This window comes from Cydia fagiglandana, chromosome 8 (genome assembly GCF_963556715.1).
Source record: "Cydia fagiglandana chromosome 8, ilCydFagi1.1, whole genome shotgun sequence".
In the NCBI taxonomy this organism is placed as follows: Eukaryota; Metazoa; Arthropoda; class Insecta; order Lepidoptera; family Tortricidae; genus Cydia; species Cydia fagiglandana.
In genome coordinates, this window is record NC_085939.1 from 7,953,428 (window position 1) to 7,974,446 (window position 21,019).

The 21,019-nt window shown below is 36.4% G+C and overlaps 1 protein-coding gene across 1 annotated transcript; it reads right to left on the reverse strand.

The window, feature by feature from the left end:
• Positions 1 to 1,823: 1,823 nt before the first annotated feature.
• LOC134666576 (membrane-associated progesterone receptor component 1-like) lies at positions 1,824 to 13,129 on the reverse strand. Its single transcript, XM_063523777.1, has 3 exons — positions 12,661 to 13,129; positions 10,738 to 10,887; positions 1,824 to 5,461 (listed from the first exon to the last, which is right to left on the reverse strand). Exons 1-3 carry the CDS (start codon positions 12,986 to 12,988, stop codon positions 5,340 to 5,342), a joined length of 600 nt encoding a protein of 199 aa, XP_063379847.1. The 5' UTR covers positions 12,989 to 13,129; the 3' UTR covers positions 1,824 to 5,339.
• Between the last annotated feature and the right edge of the window lie 7,890 nt (positions 13,130 to 21,019).

The window sequence follows — 21,019 nt, forward strand, 5'->3', positions numbered from 1 at the left end:
TTATGATCACACAGAAAGTCTTGAAAAAAAATTACAAGATGGTACAAATCGTTTAGCAATAAAAAAAAAATTAACTCCTTTGCGGCGGTATGGCGGCCATTTGGAACCATCCGAAAAGTATGGCATGGTGATGTCCATGAATGGCTGCTCAACGATGATCACCTGTGCAAAAATTAGCTTGGTACAAATGGTTGAATTGTTTTTTTTAAATTAATGTGTTCGCCTCAGTATGGCGGGCTGTAAGTCACACCGGAGAAGTATGGCATTACGCTACCGCCTACTTCTTTTTTATGGACTATCGGAAAATACGAAGATTTTTGTGGTACAAATCGTTCGACACTCGTATTTTATCCGACACGTTCGACTAACGCCCACGCGATTGGGCCGCCGGTACCAGCGCTATGACCATCATTTTTCTTTCCTTCATTACGTGCTTAGACCCCTGACGAACCGCCATACTGGTACAAATGATCCAGTAAAATGTGTCACTATCTCCCGGTCTATGTGAAAAATACTTTATAAAAAGTATTTAAATACAAAATACAAATACTTCCTTGATAATACTATTTCAAATGCAAAATACAAAATAGTTTTTGAATTTGTATTTAAATACAAAATACGAAATAGGTATTCTCAAAATACTTTTTAAAAATACAAATACTTTGCGATAAAATGTACTCTGAGTAGGTAGTCTGAGTAGTGAATACCTAGTCTGAATTAAAAATTACTCGGAATTTCTGTGTTGAAAAGACTCTCTTTATTCTTTGAAATCAATCCTCTATCTAAAGTGCAAATTTCTAGTTGTTTGCTCATATTAACCGGTAGGATGTAGGTATGGATGATGGTTTTTAACCGCCAACTTTTAAAGCATTAATTTGTAATGATTTACAGCTAGTATAATGCCTTTCGTTAGTGTGATGAAAACGTCTCGTTTGTGTTTCACCAGGGCAGAAAAGTTTGTTCTCCTCTCGTGCCTTGAAACCCTCGCAACACTCAAGATTCCACTTTTTTAACCACTCGCTACGCTTGTGGTCATGTGCGTCGTTACTAAACAGATTCAACAGTTCCATGTTAAAAGAATGAGAGAGTTGCCAGGATCGTAACATCAGAAGAGATTGTAACTCCTACCTACTATAAAGTATTTTGTATTTTGAAAATAGAAAATAGGTCCCAAAAACTATTTCAAATATAATACAAAATATTTTTCTTCAAAAGGTATTTAAATACAAAATAGGTATTTGGCATTTTGTATTTGCATTTTAAATACAAGTATTTCAAATAAGTCACATCTCTGGTTGTATCTTTAACTCTCCAGAGGGCGCTGCTATATTTTTTCACTGTAATAGAGACTCCTGGGCGTGTACTGCAGCTCATTCTTCCCTCCTCTACGATAATCTTGCACTGAAAGGCGCCACATGGTGACATGCGATATCCGAGATGCGATCATATTAGTGATCCATTGACTCGAGCCCTGTTAGCTCTTTTTTTAGGGCTCATCTCTTGACGCCTAAAAGGCTAAAACCCTTTTCTATTTAATGAGTAAAATAGGCTTTTAGCCTCTTAGGCGTCAAGAGATGAGGCGAGCCCTAAAAAGAGCTAACAGGGCTCGAATTTTTTGGATCTCTTGATCATATCCACGATGCGCTGAGGGCCGACCTCGAAATCGAAGTTAGCGAATTGCGGGCATTTTCCTCTTTTACTCCAATTAACACGTACTTAATTAGTGACACAGATAGATGCCCGCAATTTACGAACATCGGTGTTCGCGGTAGGCCATTTGGAGGAAAAATAAGCGTCGATAAGGAGTTAAAAATGAATTACAATTAAAATTATATAAAACGCTTTAATTAAATCCATGTGACATGTTACAATAAATATTTAGTTTGTCTTTGTTTAGCGCCAGCAACACATCTTGCGACATGTTGTGTACATTTGACACGTTTGCCTGTATCCTTATCAGACAGGTCTTATAAAGGGACCTTCACATTAAGTGCATGAATCACGCGAGAAAAACAAAACACCACCACTAACCACGAACCAATGAGGCGATGATAGTAGTTCCCACTCTTTTAGTTGCGGGACAAACCGACAAAAATTTAGAAAAAAGGCGCGTAGGCGAAAAAAATCTGAGGCTCGGATTCTTAATCTCGCGAAGGCTTCGCGATGTGATTCATGCACTAAATATGAAAGGGCCTTTACAGTAGGATAGCATAAGTGTTGATAGCGTTTCATCGCTAGCCGCTCTGAGGTGCGACCGCATAAACCTATTCTTGGAACACTCACATTTTTAATTTTAAGGGCGCATCGTATTAAATTTACAGCAGGCTGCCGTGTTCGATAGTTAACAGCCTCAAGCATTGTTACTGTCAACGCGTCTTTTGATAGGCAGATGGTTGTGTAAACACGGTTTAATTAAGGACTTTTAAGGCGGCTTTAAATTTTGTTCAACAACAATAAATAAATAGTTATGTTCCAAAACACGTCCTAAAGAATACACTAATTATTCAAAAGTAAATTTCTTAGCTCAACTTAAAAATATTAAAGTAATGTTTTTACGATGTGTAAACACTGGATTATTATTTAAGCATGCTCGAATGTAAGTAGCACAAACTAAAATTAATAAAATGCAGTAACATAACTTACAATACTAGTTCAAAAGGGGTTTGAATAACAATTATTGTTATCCCAAAACATACATACACCAAGGTTTCTTAAAAATAACACTTGTAACAATAAACAAAACATGATTTCAACAAAAGAACAATACATTAAAATACCGCTTTACACATATATTTTTCACTAGTGATGTGTCGATGTCAAATTCATTAGGGATTCCTACTCGATTTTTTGCAAAAAACATTGAAAACAAACTTAAAACATCCTTCATATCCTTATTTCAATTATTTAAATAATATGAACATATGTGTTATTATGCACAACATTAAAATAGTTTGTTAAGAATACATTTCTGTTTTTATTCTACACCAAGACATACACTTTTTAAGTACCGCTACATAGTGTAAATAAATAAACGTAGAAAGTTTAGAAGGGCATAGGTACAATATAAATATGCATATTTCTGCTCACCACTGCTCGTATGGAAATTGCTTAGAGCATTTAGTAAATGTTCTAAGGGAAATTGGAAATATGTATGTAAATGCCTTGAAGAAACTTTTTGGTCAAACTTGCAGTTGGGTGCTGAACTCATCGGTACGAAAGAACAATAATTAAAAAAAATCCCGCTGTCAATACACGACATGTTTGGGTTAAAAGGTCTCTACAATAGTGCAGACCTTAATTATAGCATGAATGTTACTGTTAAGAATTTGATACAAAAATACTACGCACAATAAATAAATTTTACCTTCAATTCAACCAACATACTATACAAACACTCAGTCTTTCAATAATTGGACAATATAACTTGAAATTATTCAGTAAAAGCAACAGTTTCAAGACGATAAAATATATCCATATAATATAGAATGTTAAATATTAGCAACAAATCACTCAGTTGAGTGCTTACAATAGAACGCTTTATATGAAGACACATGTACAATTTAATTATTATCAATTTTACATATAAAATCATAGTTCACACTTATGAAGAGCCCCTTATTAGCCCTATGGGACGTGCGTCTTGTCTCTTACGCCGAAGTCGGTGTTCCATTATTAGATTTGTACGGCAATCAGCAGCACCAATTGCATATGGACATTCCACACGATCTTAAATTCAGAATATGAAAATCTATCTATGGTTACTGAATAATTATTTGAAGAGGGTTATAAAAATTATCTATAGTATCTGATTTTTGTCAAAAAAAACTATACATTTGTAACATAACCATAGAGATAAAAACTCTTAATTTAAGATAATATGGCTCTTATTTAGTTTTCATATAGGATTAGATTCCGAACGCAACCGTTATGAATCATGCTGAGTATACTTATTGGGCCCAACGTAGGCCAATCTAAGAGACGCGGTTTCGCATTAGAGGGAGCAAGCCATATTGCTATTTTATTCCTCCGTATTGCTGCGTCACTTATTGACCTATATAGTACGTCGGCCCAATATTGTGTACTGGGCATCAAACCTTCGTTTTCTTTATACATTCATGTAGTTAAAACTTTAATCGACAGTTTAGGGCAGGTTACATCAACCACGTTTCACGGACTGGTTAACGTTATATTTATTAGTAGATAATATATTATCGCGCGGAAGAAGACAGTTATGGTGGATATCATTTATAAATCTTATTGACGCATAAATACATATATATTATAATCCAATACCTATTTCAAAGACTTTCTCTTTAAAAAATCCGATCGCATTGACAATGCAAATAAATACCGTACAAACGCAACAACAGTTTTTAACTCTACATTCTCGTGAAGTTCATCTTAATAAATGAGTGTAGATTGCACTAAATACCTAGGTACATTTTATGTTTCAGTGCGTAATAGTAATAGTAAATATGTGTAGGTATTATTAAGACAGTGTTGGTATTAAATTTGATAAAAATCAAGCGTTTCTGATCTAAATTTTTGAGAAATCGAATACATGACGTCACGACATGGGTACCTAGGTATTAGCAACTATCTTGACTCAACCAATTAATCGTATAAAAAACAACCTTACCTCCTTACAGTTTAAAATAATTTAGACTTCTTTTCAAAGTTATCAAGCACATAGAATTAAAGCTAATTGACCTTGAACATTAGAATTTAAATTAGTTTTTGAGTAAATAAATGCTAGTAGAAAATAATGCTACCCCCATCATTTAGGTTATGTTTGCTTTATATAAAAAGATTTTTATATCAACCACCTTTTGATATATAAGTTTAAATTAGCGAGTGCCATGTTGAGTGTCGACGTCGCAAATATGTGCTTCATACGCTATAATGCGGTGTGTTCGGATCGTAAATGCAGCGAATTTATTATTCGAAATACAATTTTCGCCGTAAGTCGCAATTTTGCGCAATTAAAAACACCATCCAGGAATGTAAGCTCATGTAAGTACTTTACTTCCAAATGGTATCCAAAGCCAATGTTATTAAGGTGCATATACATATAAACATTCACTTGTAGCAACAGTAGCGTTTAATGAACAAGAATCGATCAAACAAAACGGTTTTATCATTCCATTGTGTTCATAAAGAGCTTATTATAGGTAACTGTTTCGTATATGACATAAATATCACGAATGTAATAGCCGATAGAAGTGTCATTTTAGTATCCTATTTATAAAAAAACAGAACTCTTGATGTTACAAGTAAACGCCCAAGTGTACCGGAACCTTATTTCGAATAGATGTATAAAAATAAACAAGTAATTGTAATTAGTTTTCCTTTTTGTCGACGGAATTGGTGGTGGATGGGTCGGTCTCTTCCCCCTCCTCGTCAGAGTAGTTAGTGGGCTCCTCTCCCGGCTTCAGGAGGCGCCCCACTAGGTCGTATTTCTCTGTAAATAGATAAATCATTCATTAATAAAGTTAATGACATAGACATATAATACTAAATAACTAATCCCCTTGACACGCGCGTAACGAAAACGCTGCTTATTTTCGTAGTCGCCATCTAGCGTCAAGTAGCGGATTTATCAGTTCCGCTACTTAACACTGAGGGTCGGTTGCACCAAACCTTCTGTCGCCGTTAAAGCGTTCGCTAAATTTTATTATGTGGGAAATTTCATAAAAAATCTCTGCTGCATGACGTTGATCAGTCTGTTAACTGTGGTTGGTGCAACTGGCCCTGATAATAAGAAATAACAGACAGTATCGTTTAGAATCTTAAGACTTGTTTCTCTGTGAGCTGACTTTCAGTATTTACGCTTCGCCATTTTTTAATATTTCTAAAACCTGAATTGAAAATAAATTCTAAATAATTATATCGAGCCTGCTCATAAAACATCACGAGCATTGGTTGAGAAATGCGACCTGCAGAAGAGAACGCAGTCCTTTGCTGAAAGCTAAACTCTTGTGAAATGCTCTATTCTATCATATCAAATATGCGCTTAATTTTGAACCTCCCGTTTACTTCTGCGGAATTTTTAGGTAGTTATACATACTTGCGCCACAAAAAATAAATTACAAGGACCGCAATACAACGTTGCATTGTATCGAGACTATACGTTCTTATTATTTACTTGTCTCTGATAATATAAATCTAGCGTGACATCGTTTAACCTTTGCAACTACTCATTTATATGTTTAATTAAGGCGCATACCGCGCATATCTAAACTCAAATACATAATACAATATCACTTAGCATATCTTATCACGCTTGTTTTGAACATTTACGCTTTGGGGGAACCAAGGCATTAACACTCCTACCTAATATAAATACATATATGTATTTCAAATTAGAAGGGTAGGATGACCTGTCATTTCAATACAATCCCACCAAAAACATAAATGTAAAAAAGGAGAGCCAAGTTCAATACAAAAATTATGCTTGGCTGTGGGGCTCGCCGCAAAAAGAATGGAGATCTAAATGAGTGCCACTGCCAAGTTCTATGCAAAATCCAAATATGTATTTATAGGAACAAAATAACATTATAAACAAGTATTAAACTCTATTTCTTTGCTTTATTGGATACATATAACAATTGCTGTTATTTAAAAAAAATGTGAGATCTTAAAGTAGGTTAGATTTGACTTGGCCAGTTTTCATTACATCAATCATTTTATATATATTGTAATTCTGATAAAATCTGGCCAAGCCAAATCTAACCTACTTTAAGATCTCACATTTTTTTAAATATCAGCAATTGTTATAGGTATCCAACAAAGCAAAGAAATAGAGTTTAATACTTGTTTATAATGTTATTTTGTTCCTATAAATACATATTTGGATTTTGCATAGAACTTGGCACTCATTTAAATCTCCATTCTTTTTGCGGCGAGCCCCACAGCCAAGCATAATTTTTGTATTGAACTTGGCTCTCCTTTTTTACATTTATGTTTTTGGTGGGATATCAATACTTTTTGTAAAGAAAACTAGGCAGGTATTGAGATTTAATGTTTTTTCTTGTGTTTCCGCTGTATGGTTTTTACTTCTGTTCTTTGTATAATTATGTGGTGCCGCGCGCCGCCGACGACACACCGTTGGCCGGTTGTTTAGAGCGTATTACAAGTTTTTTGTATGGGGACACCACTTATTTTTTGACTAAACTTTATTTTAATATAGCAAATATAATAATACATATATTGGGGTAGTTTCAAATATCTGCTTGTAACGGTTCCAACGCTACAATAAAAAAATATTGTTTTGTATGGGGACCCCCCCCTATTTTTTAACTTTTTTTTATTTTTAGATTTTTTCCTACGCTTACACACAATAACCGAGCTGGATTCCAAATTTCATCCTTCTAGGTCATCTGGAAGTAGGTTAGGTTTAGGTACTTATATGTCAGTCCCAATAAAAAATGTTTTTTTTGTATGGGGACCCCCCCTATTTATTAACTTTGTTTTATTTTTAGATTTTTTCCTACGGTTACACACAATAACCAAGCTGGATTCCAAATTTCATCCTTCTAGGTCATCTGGAAGTAGGTTAGGTTTAGGTACTATAAGTCATAAGTCAGTCTTAAAATTTACGACTTTTTGACCTTCATACCTTTATAACCGTTTGAGCTAGCTTCATGAAATTTGGGCTTCTAGATATCCTTATGGATATAATTAAACACACGTAGTTTTATGTGTTTACGTCAAAAATGTTTTGAGTTATAGAAGGGTCAAAAGTGGCACCAAGTGGTTCGTGTAATATTACACTCGGCGCTGGCTAGCCAGTTCCTTTGCTTGAACTTGGCTTGACACGCTGCCGCGTGTCTAGATTTTGTGAGATAGGACAATCTGTCATCTCCATATAATTACCTAAAAACGCCAAATCTCGCAAAATTGTTTTGAAATGACAGGTGTCATCCTAATCCTACCCTTCGAGCACAGAATAAGTAATAGTACCGTACAGAACGGACACTTTCTACAAAACCGAACTTATGATTACTTAGATATCCTTTTCTAACTTATGGCACTATCCCTTTCGACTATTTAGGGTTGTCAAAATTCAAGTAATTAACTTATCTGTGGTCACGCACGCAAAGGGACGTTAAGTTGTGTCAACCCTAATAATTGCTCGGAGCAATGCTGAGCCGAACGGAGCCGAGTTTGCCCGAAGTCAGGGAGTGTCTCCCCACTGCTTCGAATTTGAAAAATATTAAGTTCTAGTCAACTGACCATAAATAGGTATAGATCTTATCTAATGATTAGGTACCTATAAAGTTTGCTAAATTGGTCAGCTAACTATAGACCAGTGTACCTATGTAGGTAAAACCTATTCAAGGATCCCCAAAATCGTTATCTGCCTCTCTAAAGCTCTTGCACATATTAGGACGACAGAGCGGCAGAAAACGATTTTCGATTTTTTCGTGTTAAGGCCCCTGTACATACTGGTCCAGTCTGGGGGACGCATTTATACGTTAGACTTTAGAGGGAGCAAGTGATATTGCTATCTCATTCTACCGCATGACTGCGTCCCCTGGACTGGCCTGCGTTGGCCCAATATGTACACCTTTAGCGGTAGGCCCTCTGCTTGCAATCCTGATGTAAGAGCAAGACATACTTATATGCTACAGTGAGAATGCCTAACCTTCATTCACTACATATCGTTGCTTATCATGAATAGTGGCACAACTCAAAATGAAATGCTATTGCATTTAATATTCTATATTTTACTGGTAAGATTTAAAATCTAATGGCATTGTATTTTGTTTTATACCACTTTTCATGATAAGCAACGATATACTTATAGTATTATTACAATTTTACACATCAGGTCAGCATTTCCCAAATTATGAGTGACCCATTGGTGGGTCGCGAGCAAATATTGAGTGGGCCCTGAAACATAAGACAACATTTCGACTGGTCAGGCTATCTGATTCCCCTTTTTAAGACGGCCAAGCGGTGGGTCTCGAAATTGGCAGTTTTTGTTAGATTTTGGGTCGGAGCCCAGTCAAATTTGGGACCACTGATGCTATAGGTAATTGTTGCGTGTATCGAAATCAAGTTAAAAAGTGTTTGTTAATAATTTGATATGTTACAATTATTGCAGGTGCAGATTCCGTTTAGATTAGACATCACCTGACATTGATAATAATGAATTACGTCAGATAGCGCATTTATCATGTTTGCAGTTTGTAACAGTCATGATAAACATGGTATAAATAAATAATCGGCCAAGAGGATATCGGGCCATGCTCAGTGTAGGGTTTCGTAATTACCATTCTGTCAAAATAGGCTCACCGGCCTATTAGTATAATTTTATTTTATTACAATGATGAGGGAGTACCTGTGCAGCGCTTTGTACGTGCATCGCTTACGCTTCTTTTCCTTTTGTAAGAATTTGATATGTTTTCTGAAAGAGCTACGTATTTGTATGATTTCATGTATATATATGTTTATTTTTTATATCAAATTCTATAAAGTTATGTACTCACTGAGTATAATTGCATGAATTCTATAGTAATTTAAATTGTATTTTTCTTAATTACTCGTAATGCATGTTAATTATAAGATGTAATGTTTTGAAAAGATGTGTCCCGCCGAGTTTGTTGCCGGTCCCATATTGGGATACCCTCCTCCAATTGAGGGGGGATTTAAATCTTCTCGGGGCAGAGGTGTACGGTTGGAGCCGGTAAAGGTTTATTTGACGTTCATAAGCGCATTGTAATATGCCTACTTGAATAAACTATTTTTTATCTTATCTTATCTTTACGTGCAAATTCCGGCATAACGCGAGGAAAAAGAAGATTCCACTGTTTTATTAGTACGAACACTACGAACTTTGTTGCAATTGACTTTAATGCTAGCAATTAGAGCCAACACCTCGTACGTGACTGCGCCGTGTAAAGTAAATTAACATGTTTTTGCATACTTATTTGTACAAGTGTATTTAAAGATAACTTAAACCCCTACTATACAGTTCATAACAAGGTTTCTGATCACTGATCACAACACGTTTCCGACCGTGTTTCACTAAGTTTTCTTAAAAAGCACAACCTAGAAAGGCAGATTATCTTGGGCCAAATAGAGGGCAAGCGAGTGTTAGGAGTGTTGACCCGGGTATGTCATTAAACTACGTCCAAGACCACCGGTGGACGGGCAGCAGCGTCCCTCAAATTCGGTGTACTCGACTGCGATCGCCAACCAGCCTGCCAAGCGTGGCGATTATGGCATTCACCCCCCATAAGGGGGTATGTTCAGCAGTGGACGTCTTATGGCTGAGATGATGATGATGATGAGTGTTAGGAAAAGCACCCACGAGATGGTCTGATATTGTGAAGAGGGTGGTTGGCGGCAACATGCAGTGCGTGACCCATATGGCCTATGATCGCACACTGCACTGGTGACGTTGCATACATGGTCGCGATCCTCAGCAATGAGGGACCGAGGAAGAAAAAGAACTTTTCCCCACACCAGCTCGGAAAGGCTTACTTTGCACTTCAAAAACTGATAGCAGTTTCATTTTATTCACATGTGAGGCAAAGTAATCAAATGCAAATTTTGAGTAGTTTTCTTATGTTTGCAGGTAGAATTGGCTTTTAAATGATGATTTTGGATGATAATTAACATTCATTTGGATTTGGTTTGGTTTGATTTTGTTTGATATTTTACATTTAATATTTGCTTCGGGTTGGTGTGGTGAAAAGAACTTAGTTTTACTTTAAAATGTATAAATACCTCGGAACTGAGCCTCCCACTCTTTAACTGACTCCATCTCCATAGAGTTGAGATCACTTAGGTCGTCATACTCCTTGTCTGATGACGTCACGGAGAATGTCGCCAGCCCTCGGGAGGCGTCCTTACCGCCAAATGTAGCATATGGACCACCTGCAAAATATTGCTTTATTTTAGAAAAAAGCTTAAAAGCTCTACAGAAATAAAGTTTTTTTTCTTGTCATTGTAATCACTACACCTTTTAAAACAAAGTCCCCCACCACGTCTGTCTGTTTGTGTGTATGTATGTTCGCAATAAACTCAAAAACTACAGATCGGATTTTCATGCGGTCACCTATCAATAGAGTGATTCTTGAGGAAGGTTTTGTGTAACCTGTGTGAAGCCAGAGCGGGTCGCTAGTATGTATAATAAAACAACCCAAGCTTTTATACAAAATATTTCCAAACAGAAGATTATTGCAAATTGGTAACACATGTTGAAGTGGAATTATTCTGTATGTTTGTTGTTGTTGAAGTTGAGAATAATAGACTCAATGGACAAGTTATGAATATATCCAACATCAATATAACAACAATTAATGATGATGTTTGCAGAAATAAAATACCTAGTTTATAAGTATGAAATTTCCCTCTAAAAAAATAAATATTTTAAGTAATTCAACTAAGTAGTGTGGGCTGTTTCTTTATTTATCAAGCATGTTTAGAGTCCTTTGTTACAGAAAAAGTAAATTCTACTATACAGTGAAATCTCGATAATTCAGCACTTCAATGGTCTGATACACCCAGTAATCCTACTAAAATAGAGGCTCTAATGATAATTCTATGTCCAAATTTATAAATGGTTAAAAACCGCTAAAGCAAAAAGCAGATAGCAGTCAATATTTTAGTTTAGATTTTTTTTTTTCAGTAATCCAGGTCTCTTGTATCAGCATTAGTGCTGGATTAACAAGATTGTACTAATTATAGAATGTCACTAAATGTGCATTTACATGAGATACAAAGGCATTGCATGATTTGCATGGAATGCTGTGGGATGACTATTGTTATACAGTTTCTAATGTTTCTATATAAGTTTCATCTGAAACGACCTTTATGTCCAAGGCCTTCTGGAAATCTATCTTGGCTCTTTGTTGATAAAATATTCTGATTGTGCATGAGTCAAGAGTCCACACTTCATTAATAACTAAAGGCTCCTCTTCACATTGGGCCAACGCCAACGCCAATGAGGGACGCATTTATGCGTTAGAGGGAGCAAGTGATATTGCTATCTCATTCTACCGCATGGCTGCTCCCTCGTTGGCGTTGGCGTTGGCCCAACGTGAAGAGGAGCCTTAATATAAAGCAAATTTTGTAAACCTCATATTCTTTTTAAGTTTCACTCAAGGAGTAACCTTACAGCAAATTTACAATCAAATGCTTTAGACTATATTAATCTAGAATATGGTTTATTTGCACACCTCAAAAAAGGAAGGGTGAAAAAAAACACTATTAGTAACTAAGGACTAGACAAGGTTTTAATTCTGTTGCATTTTGCATTATATTTTCAACCTGATTATTTAAGCATTTTCGTTCTTTAAATACTTTGTACACAAAAGTTCATTTGATAAAGGAGTATTTAAGCCGAGCTCTTAATTAGTTACTCATAATGAACGCCTTTGTTATTAAACAAACCACATCGAAGGTCACCAAAACAAGGTCTTCTGATAGCCTCGTAAGTCCCCGCCTACTTGTATAAGTACAAATTAAATTGGTGTTTTGAACTTTTATAAAAATAAAAGTACGTTCCAAATTCAAAAACACAATAATTGCCCTAGGTCTTACGAGGATAGACGCGTGAATGATACACGCGAGTCGCGCGTACGTTGAATGCAAATCTACCGGGTCAATAGCGATGATGCGGTGCTATTAATAAAACAATGCACTCACCGGGCCCGTAGAAGCGGCGTCCCCGCGTAACGTCGAATATCCACCCATTTACAGCCACCAGCACGCGCCCGTCCGGCTGAATCCCATCATATTGCCGCAATTCGGCCACCGTCATATCTTTACGAATTTTAGGCAATTCTGGGATCGCAGCTTCGACTGACTGTTTAGAAAACCTACTCCTTAATAATTTATATATCATTACAACAATAAAAACACAATTTACAGTCAATAGCAAATTAACGGGGCTATAAATTATATCGGTAAATATACTCGATCCCGCTTCTTGATTTTCCGCTTCCATGGCCTTGGGTTCTGGTCCTGATGACATTTTTATAGCGTGAAAAGCTTGAGAGTAACTTTTGAAATACCGGGTTTTAATTTTATTTATGTAAATTTTATAAAATCAGCCGCCAAACGGTAATCACTAAATTCAGAAAATCATCAAGACAGACAAGACACTGACGTCAGCGTGCGTACTTAATTACTTCTGTGATAAATGTTGCAAGGAGCAAAAAAAACAAGTGCGGTCGAACACGCGCACGTAGGGTTCCGTATCATTACGCATAGCAAAAAAACCACGTTTGTTGTATGGGTACCCCACTTAAATATTTATTTTAATCTGTATTTATAAAGTTGCTAACACACTATCGCACCGCACCAAGGTCATTGTGGGACGCACCCATAAGTAAGAGGGAGAAAGAGATATCGCTTTCTCCCTTTTACTTATGGGTGCGTCCCACAATGACCTTGGTGCGGTGCGATAGTGTGTTAGCAACTTAAGTATCTGTTGTTAAGCCTCCTCCACACTCGTGCGCGAATCGCGGCGCGAAGCCGCGAACGTGAGTGTGGCGTCGATTTTCGCAGACAACGAAATCGACTCCACACTCGCGTTCGCGGCTTCGCCCGCGATTCACGCGCATAGTCTAGAGGGGGCTTTACAGTGGCAAGAAAATAAATGATCTGTGAAAATTTCAACTGTCTAGCTCTAGCTATCTCGGTTCATGAGATACAGCCTGCTGACAGACAGACAGACGGACAAAGGCGCCGAGCCGCGCGATGCGGTGCGGTAGTGTATTAAGGCTTTTCGAGTTCTACCCATACAGAGGGCCTACCGCGAACCACGTTCGACGTGTTGCCTCTCTGTCGCACTTGTATATTCGTACGTAAGTGTGACAGGGAGGTAACAAATCGAACGTGATTCGCGGTAGACCCTCTGTGTTTAGATGTTTAGATCTATAGAAGATAGGATCCTATAGAAGTGGTATACGCGTGCCTCCGTGAGGGACAAAACATATAATACGCAATGCGACACTACGATTGGTCTAATTTATTTGTTGCCCACCATATTCTAAAACGGAGGCAAGCGTATAGCGCGTATATTATATTCTTTGATAGCGCGTCTATGGGATCCTACCATCTATGGTTACGCCATAACCATAGATATAATATCAAGGCCCCTACCTTTATTGTTCTATTTGACGGCGCAGCAACTAGTATCATTTCTCTCTCCTCGCTCTTTTAAAATGCCATTTGTCAAAAAAGGACAACTATACTGTTGACAAGATGGACTTCAAATCCAAGTGGCCCCTTTTTAGGCGACCCGGGTTGTGCATGTGTGCGTAAAAACGTATATGTGTGCTCTTTTAGGGATGTAAAAAGTCGATTTTAATCATGTTATATATCGATGAACGCTACACAGCGGAACGAAATAGCGATTAATTGAAGCTTCAATATCTTCGTTAAACATAAACATAATTGAAATGCTAATGGATAATGAATATATTATAATGTAATAAAATAATTCAATTATTGAGGACCACCTATTTTAATAGGTATTTATGTATTTTAATTAAATATCTGAACTTTCCCTTGGTTCTCTCCTGGGGCGTGACTACAAAATTGTGATCTGATAACCACAATAAAGAAAAAAAGCGTTTTTTTTTCATTTTAGGTATAGTTAAACCTTTGAAGTAAAATTAAAATTGCAAGAAATGTCGGTAGTTTATCGATATGACTTTATCGACATGGCTACAGCAAAGTGGGTCGCTTTGTTACAAGGGCCCAACCTTTTCTGTTCTCTTTCACGACGCAGCAACTAGTATCATTTCTCTCTCCTCGCTCTTTTAAAATGCCGTTTGTCAAAAAAGGACAACCATACTGTTGACAAGGTGGACTTCAAATCAAGTGTTGCCTTTCTTGATGCGCCCAGGCTGTGTATGTGTGCGTAAAAGCGTATATGTGTGCTCTTTTAGGGATGTGAAAAGTCGATTTTAATCATGTTATATATCGATAAACGCTACACAGCGGAACGAAATAGCGATTAATTGAAGCTTCAATATCTTCGTTAAACATAAACATAATTGAAATGCTAATGGATAATGAATATATTATAATATCTTTATATATAAACGCGAGCGGCTCTGACGGTAAAACCGAATAAAATTATGCTCAATCGAAAGAGCTTGAAAAAATATCACTTTTGAATCGAGAACATGTATCCGCAAAATTCGTATTGTCGAGTATTTTGCATTTAAAAGTGAAAAAATTTCGACAAAGAATGCAAATGTTCAATTTGTTGTTTGACATTTGACAGCTCTATGGTTTCGTTCAGAAATTGTAAATATTTTTACGTCCGTCATGCATGTTGGACAGATTGCTGGTGAGAGTGTGGGTAAGCCTATTTAAAAAAAACGACTACTGTCAGTGTAAAGTTGCTAACACACTATCGCACCGCACCAAGGTCATTGTGGGACGCACCCATAAGTAAGAGGGAGAAAGAGATATCGCTTTCTCCCTTTTACTTATGGGTGCGTCCCACAATGACCTTGGTGCGGTGCGATAGTGTGTTAGCAACTTAAGATGACACTGGTGACAGATGACACACAAACATGTTACATGTATTGTGCATTGATTGAAAATGAAAATGAAATGAAAAATTATATATTTAGGTAAAGGTTTCGTTTTAACAATACAGTTAATGGAGTCTCCTAGTAAGTATAATTATACCTTTGTATATTGATTGACGGGTAAAACCAAAACTTTGTGCTTTACCAGTCTGAAATTAAGTTAAATTTTCAGTAAAGGGTCTAAATGTTTGTGACTAACCTAAGCCCTCCTACGTGTACACGCTCGACGCAGCTAGCCAACTTTATTGTCACGCGTGCAATAGAGTACCTATTAAAGGCCAAGTTCGGCCTGGCCAGCCAGGGTTCACGCTAGACAACGTCAACGATTTATTTGGGGTCGCCGTCATCGAAAACGATGAGGAGGAGGAGGACTATACTTACTAACGATGACACGGCACCGCCGCGTAAAACAAACCTATGCCGAAAATCGTGAGTATCTCTTTAACCGACATAATTGTTTCAATCTTTTATTATTGTTGTCATGTTGTTGACAAATAATTTTGTTACCTGAACAAACCTTGCCACAAACGCTGAAAAACAATGCAACGAAGGGCGGTTCGTAAAGATTTATTTACTGTATGTAACTATTGTCACGGTAAAATATTTGCCAGGTACCATCAGCAAAAATTAGCTTAGCATTCTGCATACAAATGTATATACAGGGGTACCATACCAAGCTAATAGCTTTGCCGACTGTACACAAAGTACTTGCAAATATAATATGCAGCAGATGCATACATATAATGTGATGTAAATATAAGTCATACAAATCTTGGTAAGTGCTTTTCCTAAGATTAAATCTAAATTGAACTTTAATGTGCTGTGTCCACACACATGTATCCATGAATAATAATTATTATTTTATGTAGCTACTTAATATGTATAAACTATTTCTATCACCCAAAAAAAATGTGAAATTATTCCTTGCACCATTTCACTATCCCGGGTTAGGCCGGGTTGAGCGGTTAAACCTGGAGTTAAGTTACCATGGTTACCAGTACAGTTTGACACTGTTAGGCTCAGTTGCACCATTCCACTAACCTGGGGTTAACCGGTTAAATCTGGAGTACCATGATTACCAGTACAATTTGACATTGGGTTAACGGTTTGACCGCTTAGCCCCGGGATATTGAGATGGTGCAAGTGGGCCTTCACGACAGAATAAATAATAGTACTAGATGCAGAAGACTCACTCTCTAACAAAACGTGTCTGTTACGATCAGCACAGATATGGCCGCTAGGTGGCGACAGCGCCACGCACGGCTTATGGCTTTCCCCAAAATTAGGGCGGAACGGATGTACTTTTAGCTACCTGTAGCAAAGCGACGAAATCACGGAGTGAGCCACGCCTGCCTTCACGGTTTAAATGCTTAACCCCGGGTTAGTGGGATGGTGCAAGTGGCTCTAATCCTCCCTTCCAGTTCCAGTTATACTTTTAAAATCTGTATTTATATACCCATACAATATTCATTTTTTGCAGATAGTTTCAAGTATTTTGAAGTAGCAAAGCGACGAAATCACGGAGTGAGCCACGCCTGCCTTCACGGTTTAAATGCTTAACCCCGGGTTAGTGGGATGGTGCAAGTGGCTCTAATCCTCCCTTCCAGTTCCAGTTATACTTTTAAAATCTGTATTTATATAAATAAATAAATAAAATAAAAATAAAAAGCCTTTTATTTCCTGCTATTTGATAGGTACATGATTTGTTTGGTTAGTTAGATTTGGTTAGTATTTATGTTTTTTAGTTAAATTGATTTTTGTTAGTATTTTTACTCTTAATCTAATAAACAGGAACCCCTCAGGTGAAGGCCTGTATTTATATACCCATACAATATTCATTTTATAATAGCCAGAAGACTGCCAGACAAATGTGGATTAATAAGGTTGTGGAGATAAAAAAAAATACATCCACACTACAGCATCCGAAATCTCAAAATCATTTGCTTCTATATCGAAGAGCTCTCTGGATTTTTTTGATGACTTTCCGGTATGTATAATGATAATTATATGCACAAAGTTTTGTTTCTTATGGACATGTATTTATTACATTAGGTATTTTATTTTTATTTAAGGTCACTTATCTTGACATAAATGCTGAAGGAATTAATTATGTCACTTTAAAAGGAGACGAAGAGCAGGACGGTATTATAAAACAAAGTTAAACATCACGGCCCGAAGACCACCCAAATGATGAAAATGTATTAACTAGGTTCAGTTCTTTTCAAATTTGTATTAAGGGGAGAAAATCCAAAATTAAAATTCAGATAAAAACTTTAATGTTTTAAGAAATTGTAAGTCATTTCAAGTTTTAGACATTTTGAACCAAAAAAATCTTTTGAGAAGAATGTGTGACAGATGGTAAAGCTTCGGTTTCTTCTGGGATGTGGGGATGCATAGCGAGGAATGTGTTTGTAAGAACCAATACAAATTGTCCTCCAGGACTGCGCTGAGTGAGGATAGGTAATTGAAGTAATTCTAATATTCACTCTAAAGAAACAAATCTACCTCTCTACGCATCCTTGCACATCTCTGATGGAATCATGGTCCTTGCTAATCTTTGGTGGAATACCTCATAGCCTTATTATACTTGGTTTTGTGAAAGGCTAACTTTATATGATATACTTAGTTTAATTCGTTTATTTATATGTATTTAATTGCAAAAGACTGATTGTTGTAGTAAATTGTACTATTTTTATATAAGATATATTTTTTATAAATTCAAGTAAAAATAAATAAAAATAACGTCAGCATGTCTTTTTATAAATCGTCAGGTGAATTGAGATGAAATTGTACTCACAACTTCCATACTGACATTTTAGTGCCATGATGGGTGCATGAAATTTGGGTTCCCTCCTTTGAGATGGAAAAGTGGGTTAGTCCGTTAGGGGCTATTCATAAATTTCGTCATTTCAAATAAGGGGGAGGGGGTCTGGACATCGGATGATGCTAGCATGACGTAGGAGGAAACGGGGTCATTCGAAGCATGATTTTTGGATGATGTTAGGGGGAGGGGGGGTCAAAAATTCAAAAATGGTCAAATACGATGACGTAATTTATGGACAGCCCCTTAGGTGAGAGGTACAGAACCGAAATGCAACAAGTAAGCAGGTTAGGTTAGAACTGCTGCCTTTACAGAACAGAACTACGTACGACCAGAAAAGTGGGTTAGGTTAGGTTTGAACTGCAATCCTTGAAGAACTGAACTGCTACCATAAAAATGGTTTAGGTTAGGTTAGAACTACGATCCTTACAGAACCGAACTGCTACCAGAAAAGGGGGTTAGGTTAGGTTGGAACTGCGATCCTTATAGAACCAAACTACTAACAGAAAAATTGAAAAGTGGGTTAGGCCGTTAGGGGCTATTCATAAATTACGTCATTTCAAATTAGGGGGGGGGGTCGGGACATCGGATGATGGTAGCATGACGTAGGAGGAAACGGGGTCATTCGAAGAATTTTCGAATTTTTGGATGATTTTAGGGGGGGGGGGGTCAAAAATTGACAAAAAACGATTACGTTAAGTCCGGTTAGGTTAGGTCCGGTTATTTCAATATCAGTTACTATAATCACTATAGAGGTTACTATAGCCACTATAGAAATGCAAAAAAAAACATTTTAAATCATTTTCGAACTAAACCTGCAATAAACCGGGCTCTTGAAAATGTTGGCAATGATTGTTCGGGCAAACATTATTAAGGTCAACTAATTACCCTCCTTTGCGTCGCGCAGTCGGGTAAAAAGGGGAAAGATCGAGGTTTTAATAAACGCATAAGTATAAAGTTTTCGGAGATGGGATAGCTAACCGCCGCCTTGATAAACGTAATAATTATTTAATCCAAAATGAGTATTATCTTTTATTATACCCGAGCGAAGCCGGGTTCTTATCTAGTAATAATATAATTCAATTATTGCGGAACACCTATTTTAGGAGGTATTTATGTATTTTAATTAAATATCTTTCCCTTGGTTCCCTGCTGGGGCGTGACTATAAAATTGTGATCTGATAACCACAATAAAGAATAAAAGCGTTTTTGGTCATTTTAGGTATCGTTAAGCCTTTGAAGTAAAATTAAAATTGCAAGAAATGTCGATAGTTTATCGATATGACTTTATCGACATGGCTACAGCAACGTGGGCCTCATTGTTAACCCTTATCTTGGCAAGGCTCAAAATATCTTAAATATAATCATTTTTTTAGTTTTTTGTCACCTATTGAGCATACTAGACTATTAAAAAATAAGGAAAAAAATCCAGGATTTTCCAGTTTCGGAAAATCATATGTATCATATTTGATACTATGCCAATAACTCGACAAAATAGTTACCTACTTTTTCGAATAAAAATGAAGATTTTAATAAAAATAAAACATGTAATGCAACAGAAATTAGCATTTACTGCTAATTAAACGCAATCTAAAGCATCAGATGACTATTAAACCTGTAAAAATAAATTATATCTACGAATACCTGATCACATGGGCGGAAAATTTGATCCCGTAAAGTTTCGAAAAAGTCGTCAGCAAAAAGTTGAGTAAAATATGATACGTAAACAAATAATTATAAGTAAAAAAAAAATACAATTTTTTTACTTTGGGGCCATTTTTTTGCCATACACATATTTTTCCGTGCTACGGGCTACGGCGTAGCAATAATGCTACAGCGTACGAATATATAGTTAAACAACATCTAGTAGTTAAAAAAATCAAAGTTTAATAACTAAATAATACGAAAACTAATATTAAATAATTGAAGCATGTTTTGTAACCCCACAAATATAAAAAATATATATAATCATGTAAAACTATTTTGACGATAACTTGACAATGTATTAAATATAATACAATCCTTTCGATATGTACATTTCTGAGTTCTTGGCAGTGTATCAAATATAATACATAACAGTTTCATGTAAGGTTCTGTGTATTAAATGTTTTTAAATTCGAGGGCATTGTAAATATGTATGCACTAAGAGACAGTAAAGATATCAAAATGTAGATTATGGAAAAATATATACTAACATAAGAAATAAATGCAAAACTTCCAGTACGAACTGAAATCTATTGTATCCGCGGCGCCATGTTGATTATTACTAATTAATTTACAATGACACTCGTGTCAATTATTTTTTTCTATAAGTAAGGAGAGTAGCTCGACATATTGATGGCAGAATTATTCTGTTAGGTAATAAAGTGAACCTGCTAGATTTTTTTAAGTTCCGTGTATCACGGGTGTTACGATGCCAAGATAAGGGTTAATCGTACACTAAACAAAAAGTGGTCCCACTGACAGCTCGCTTGGAAGGCATCTGTATATATTCTTATATCTATGTATAATATTCCTAAAGGCCATAACTATGGAGTGTAGAAGTAATCTCATCTCATCTCTACCTTCCATAGGCCATAACTCTATGGTTATGTAAATGTCAGCTTGACAGATCAGATACACTACATTATTG

Bases quoted from the DNA above. Each gene is read 5' to 3' on its own strand.
- LOC134666576 (XM_063523777.1), bottom strand. From the start codon at position 12,988: ATGTCATCAGGACCAGAACCCAAGGCCATGGAAGCGGAAAATCAAGAA. The intron at 10,888-12,660 runs GTGAGTGCATTG...AATATTTTGCAG, and splicing joins ACGCCGCTTCTACGGGCCCG to GTGGTCCATATGCTACATTT. The intron at 5,462-10,737 runs GTATTTATACAT...ATCTATTTACAG, and splicing joins GTGGGAGGCTCAGTTCCGAG to AGAAATACGACCTAGTGGGG.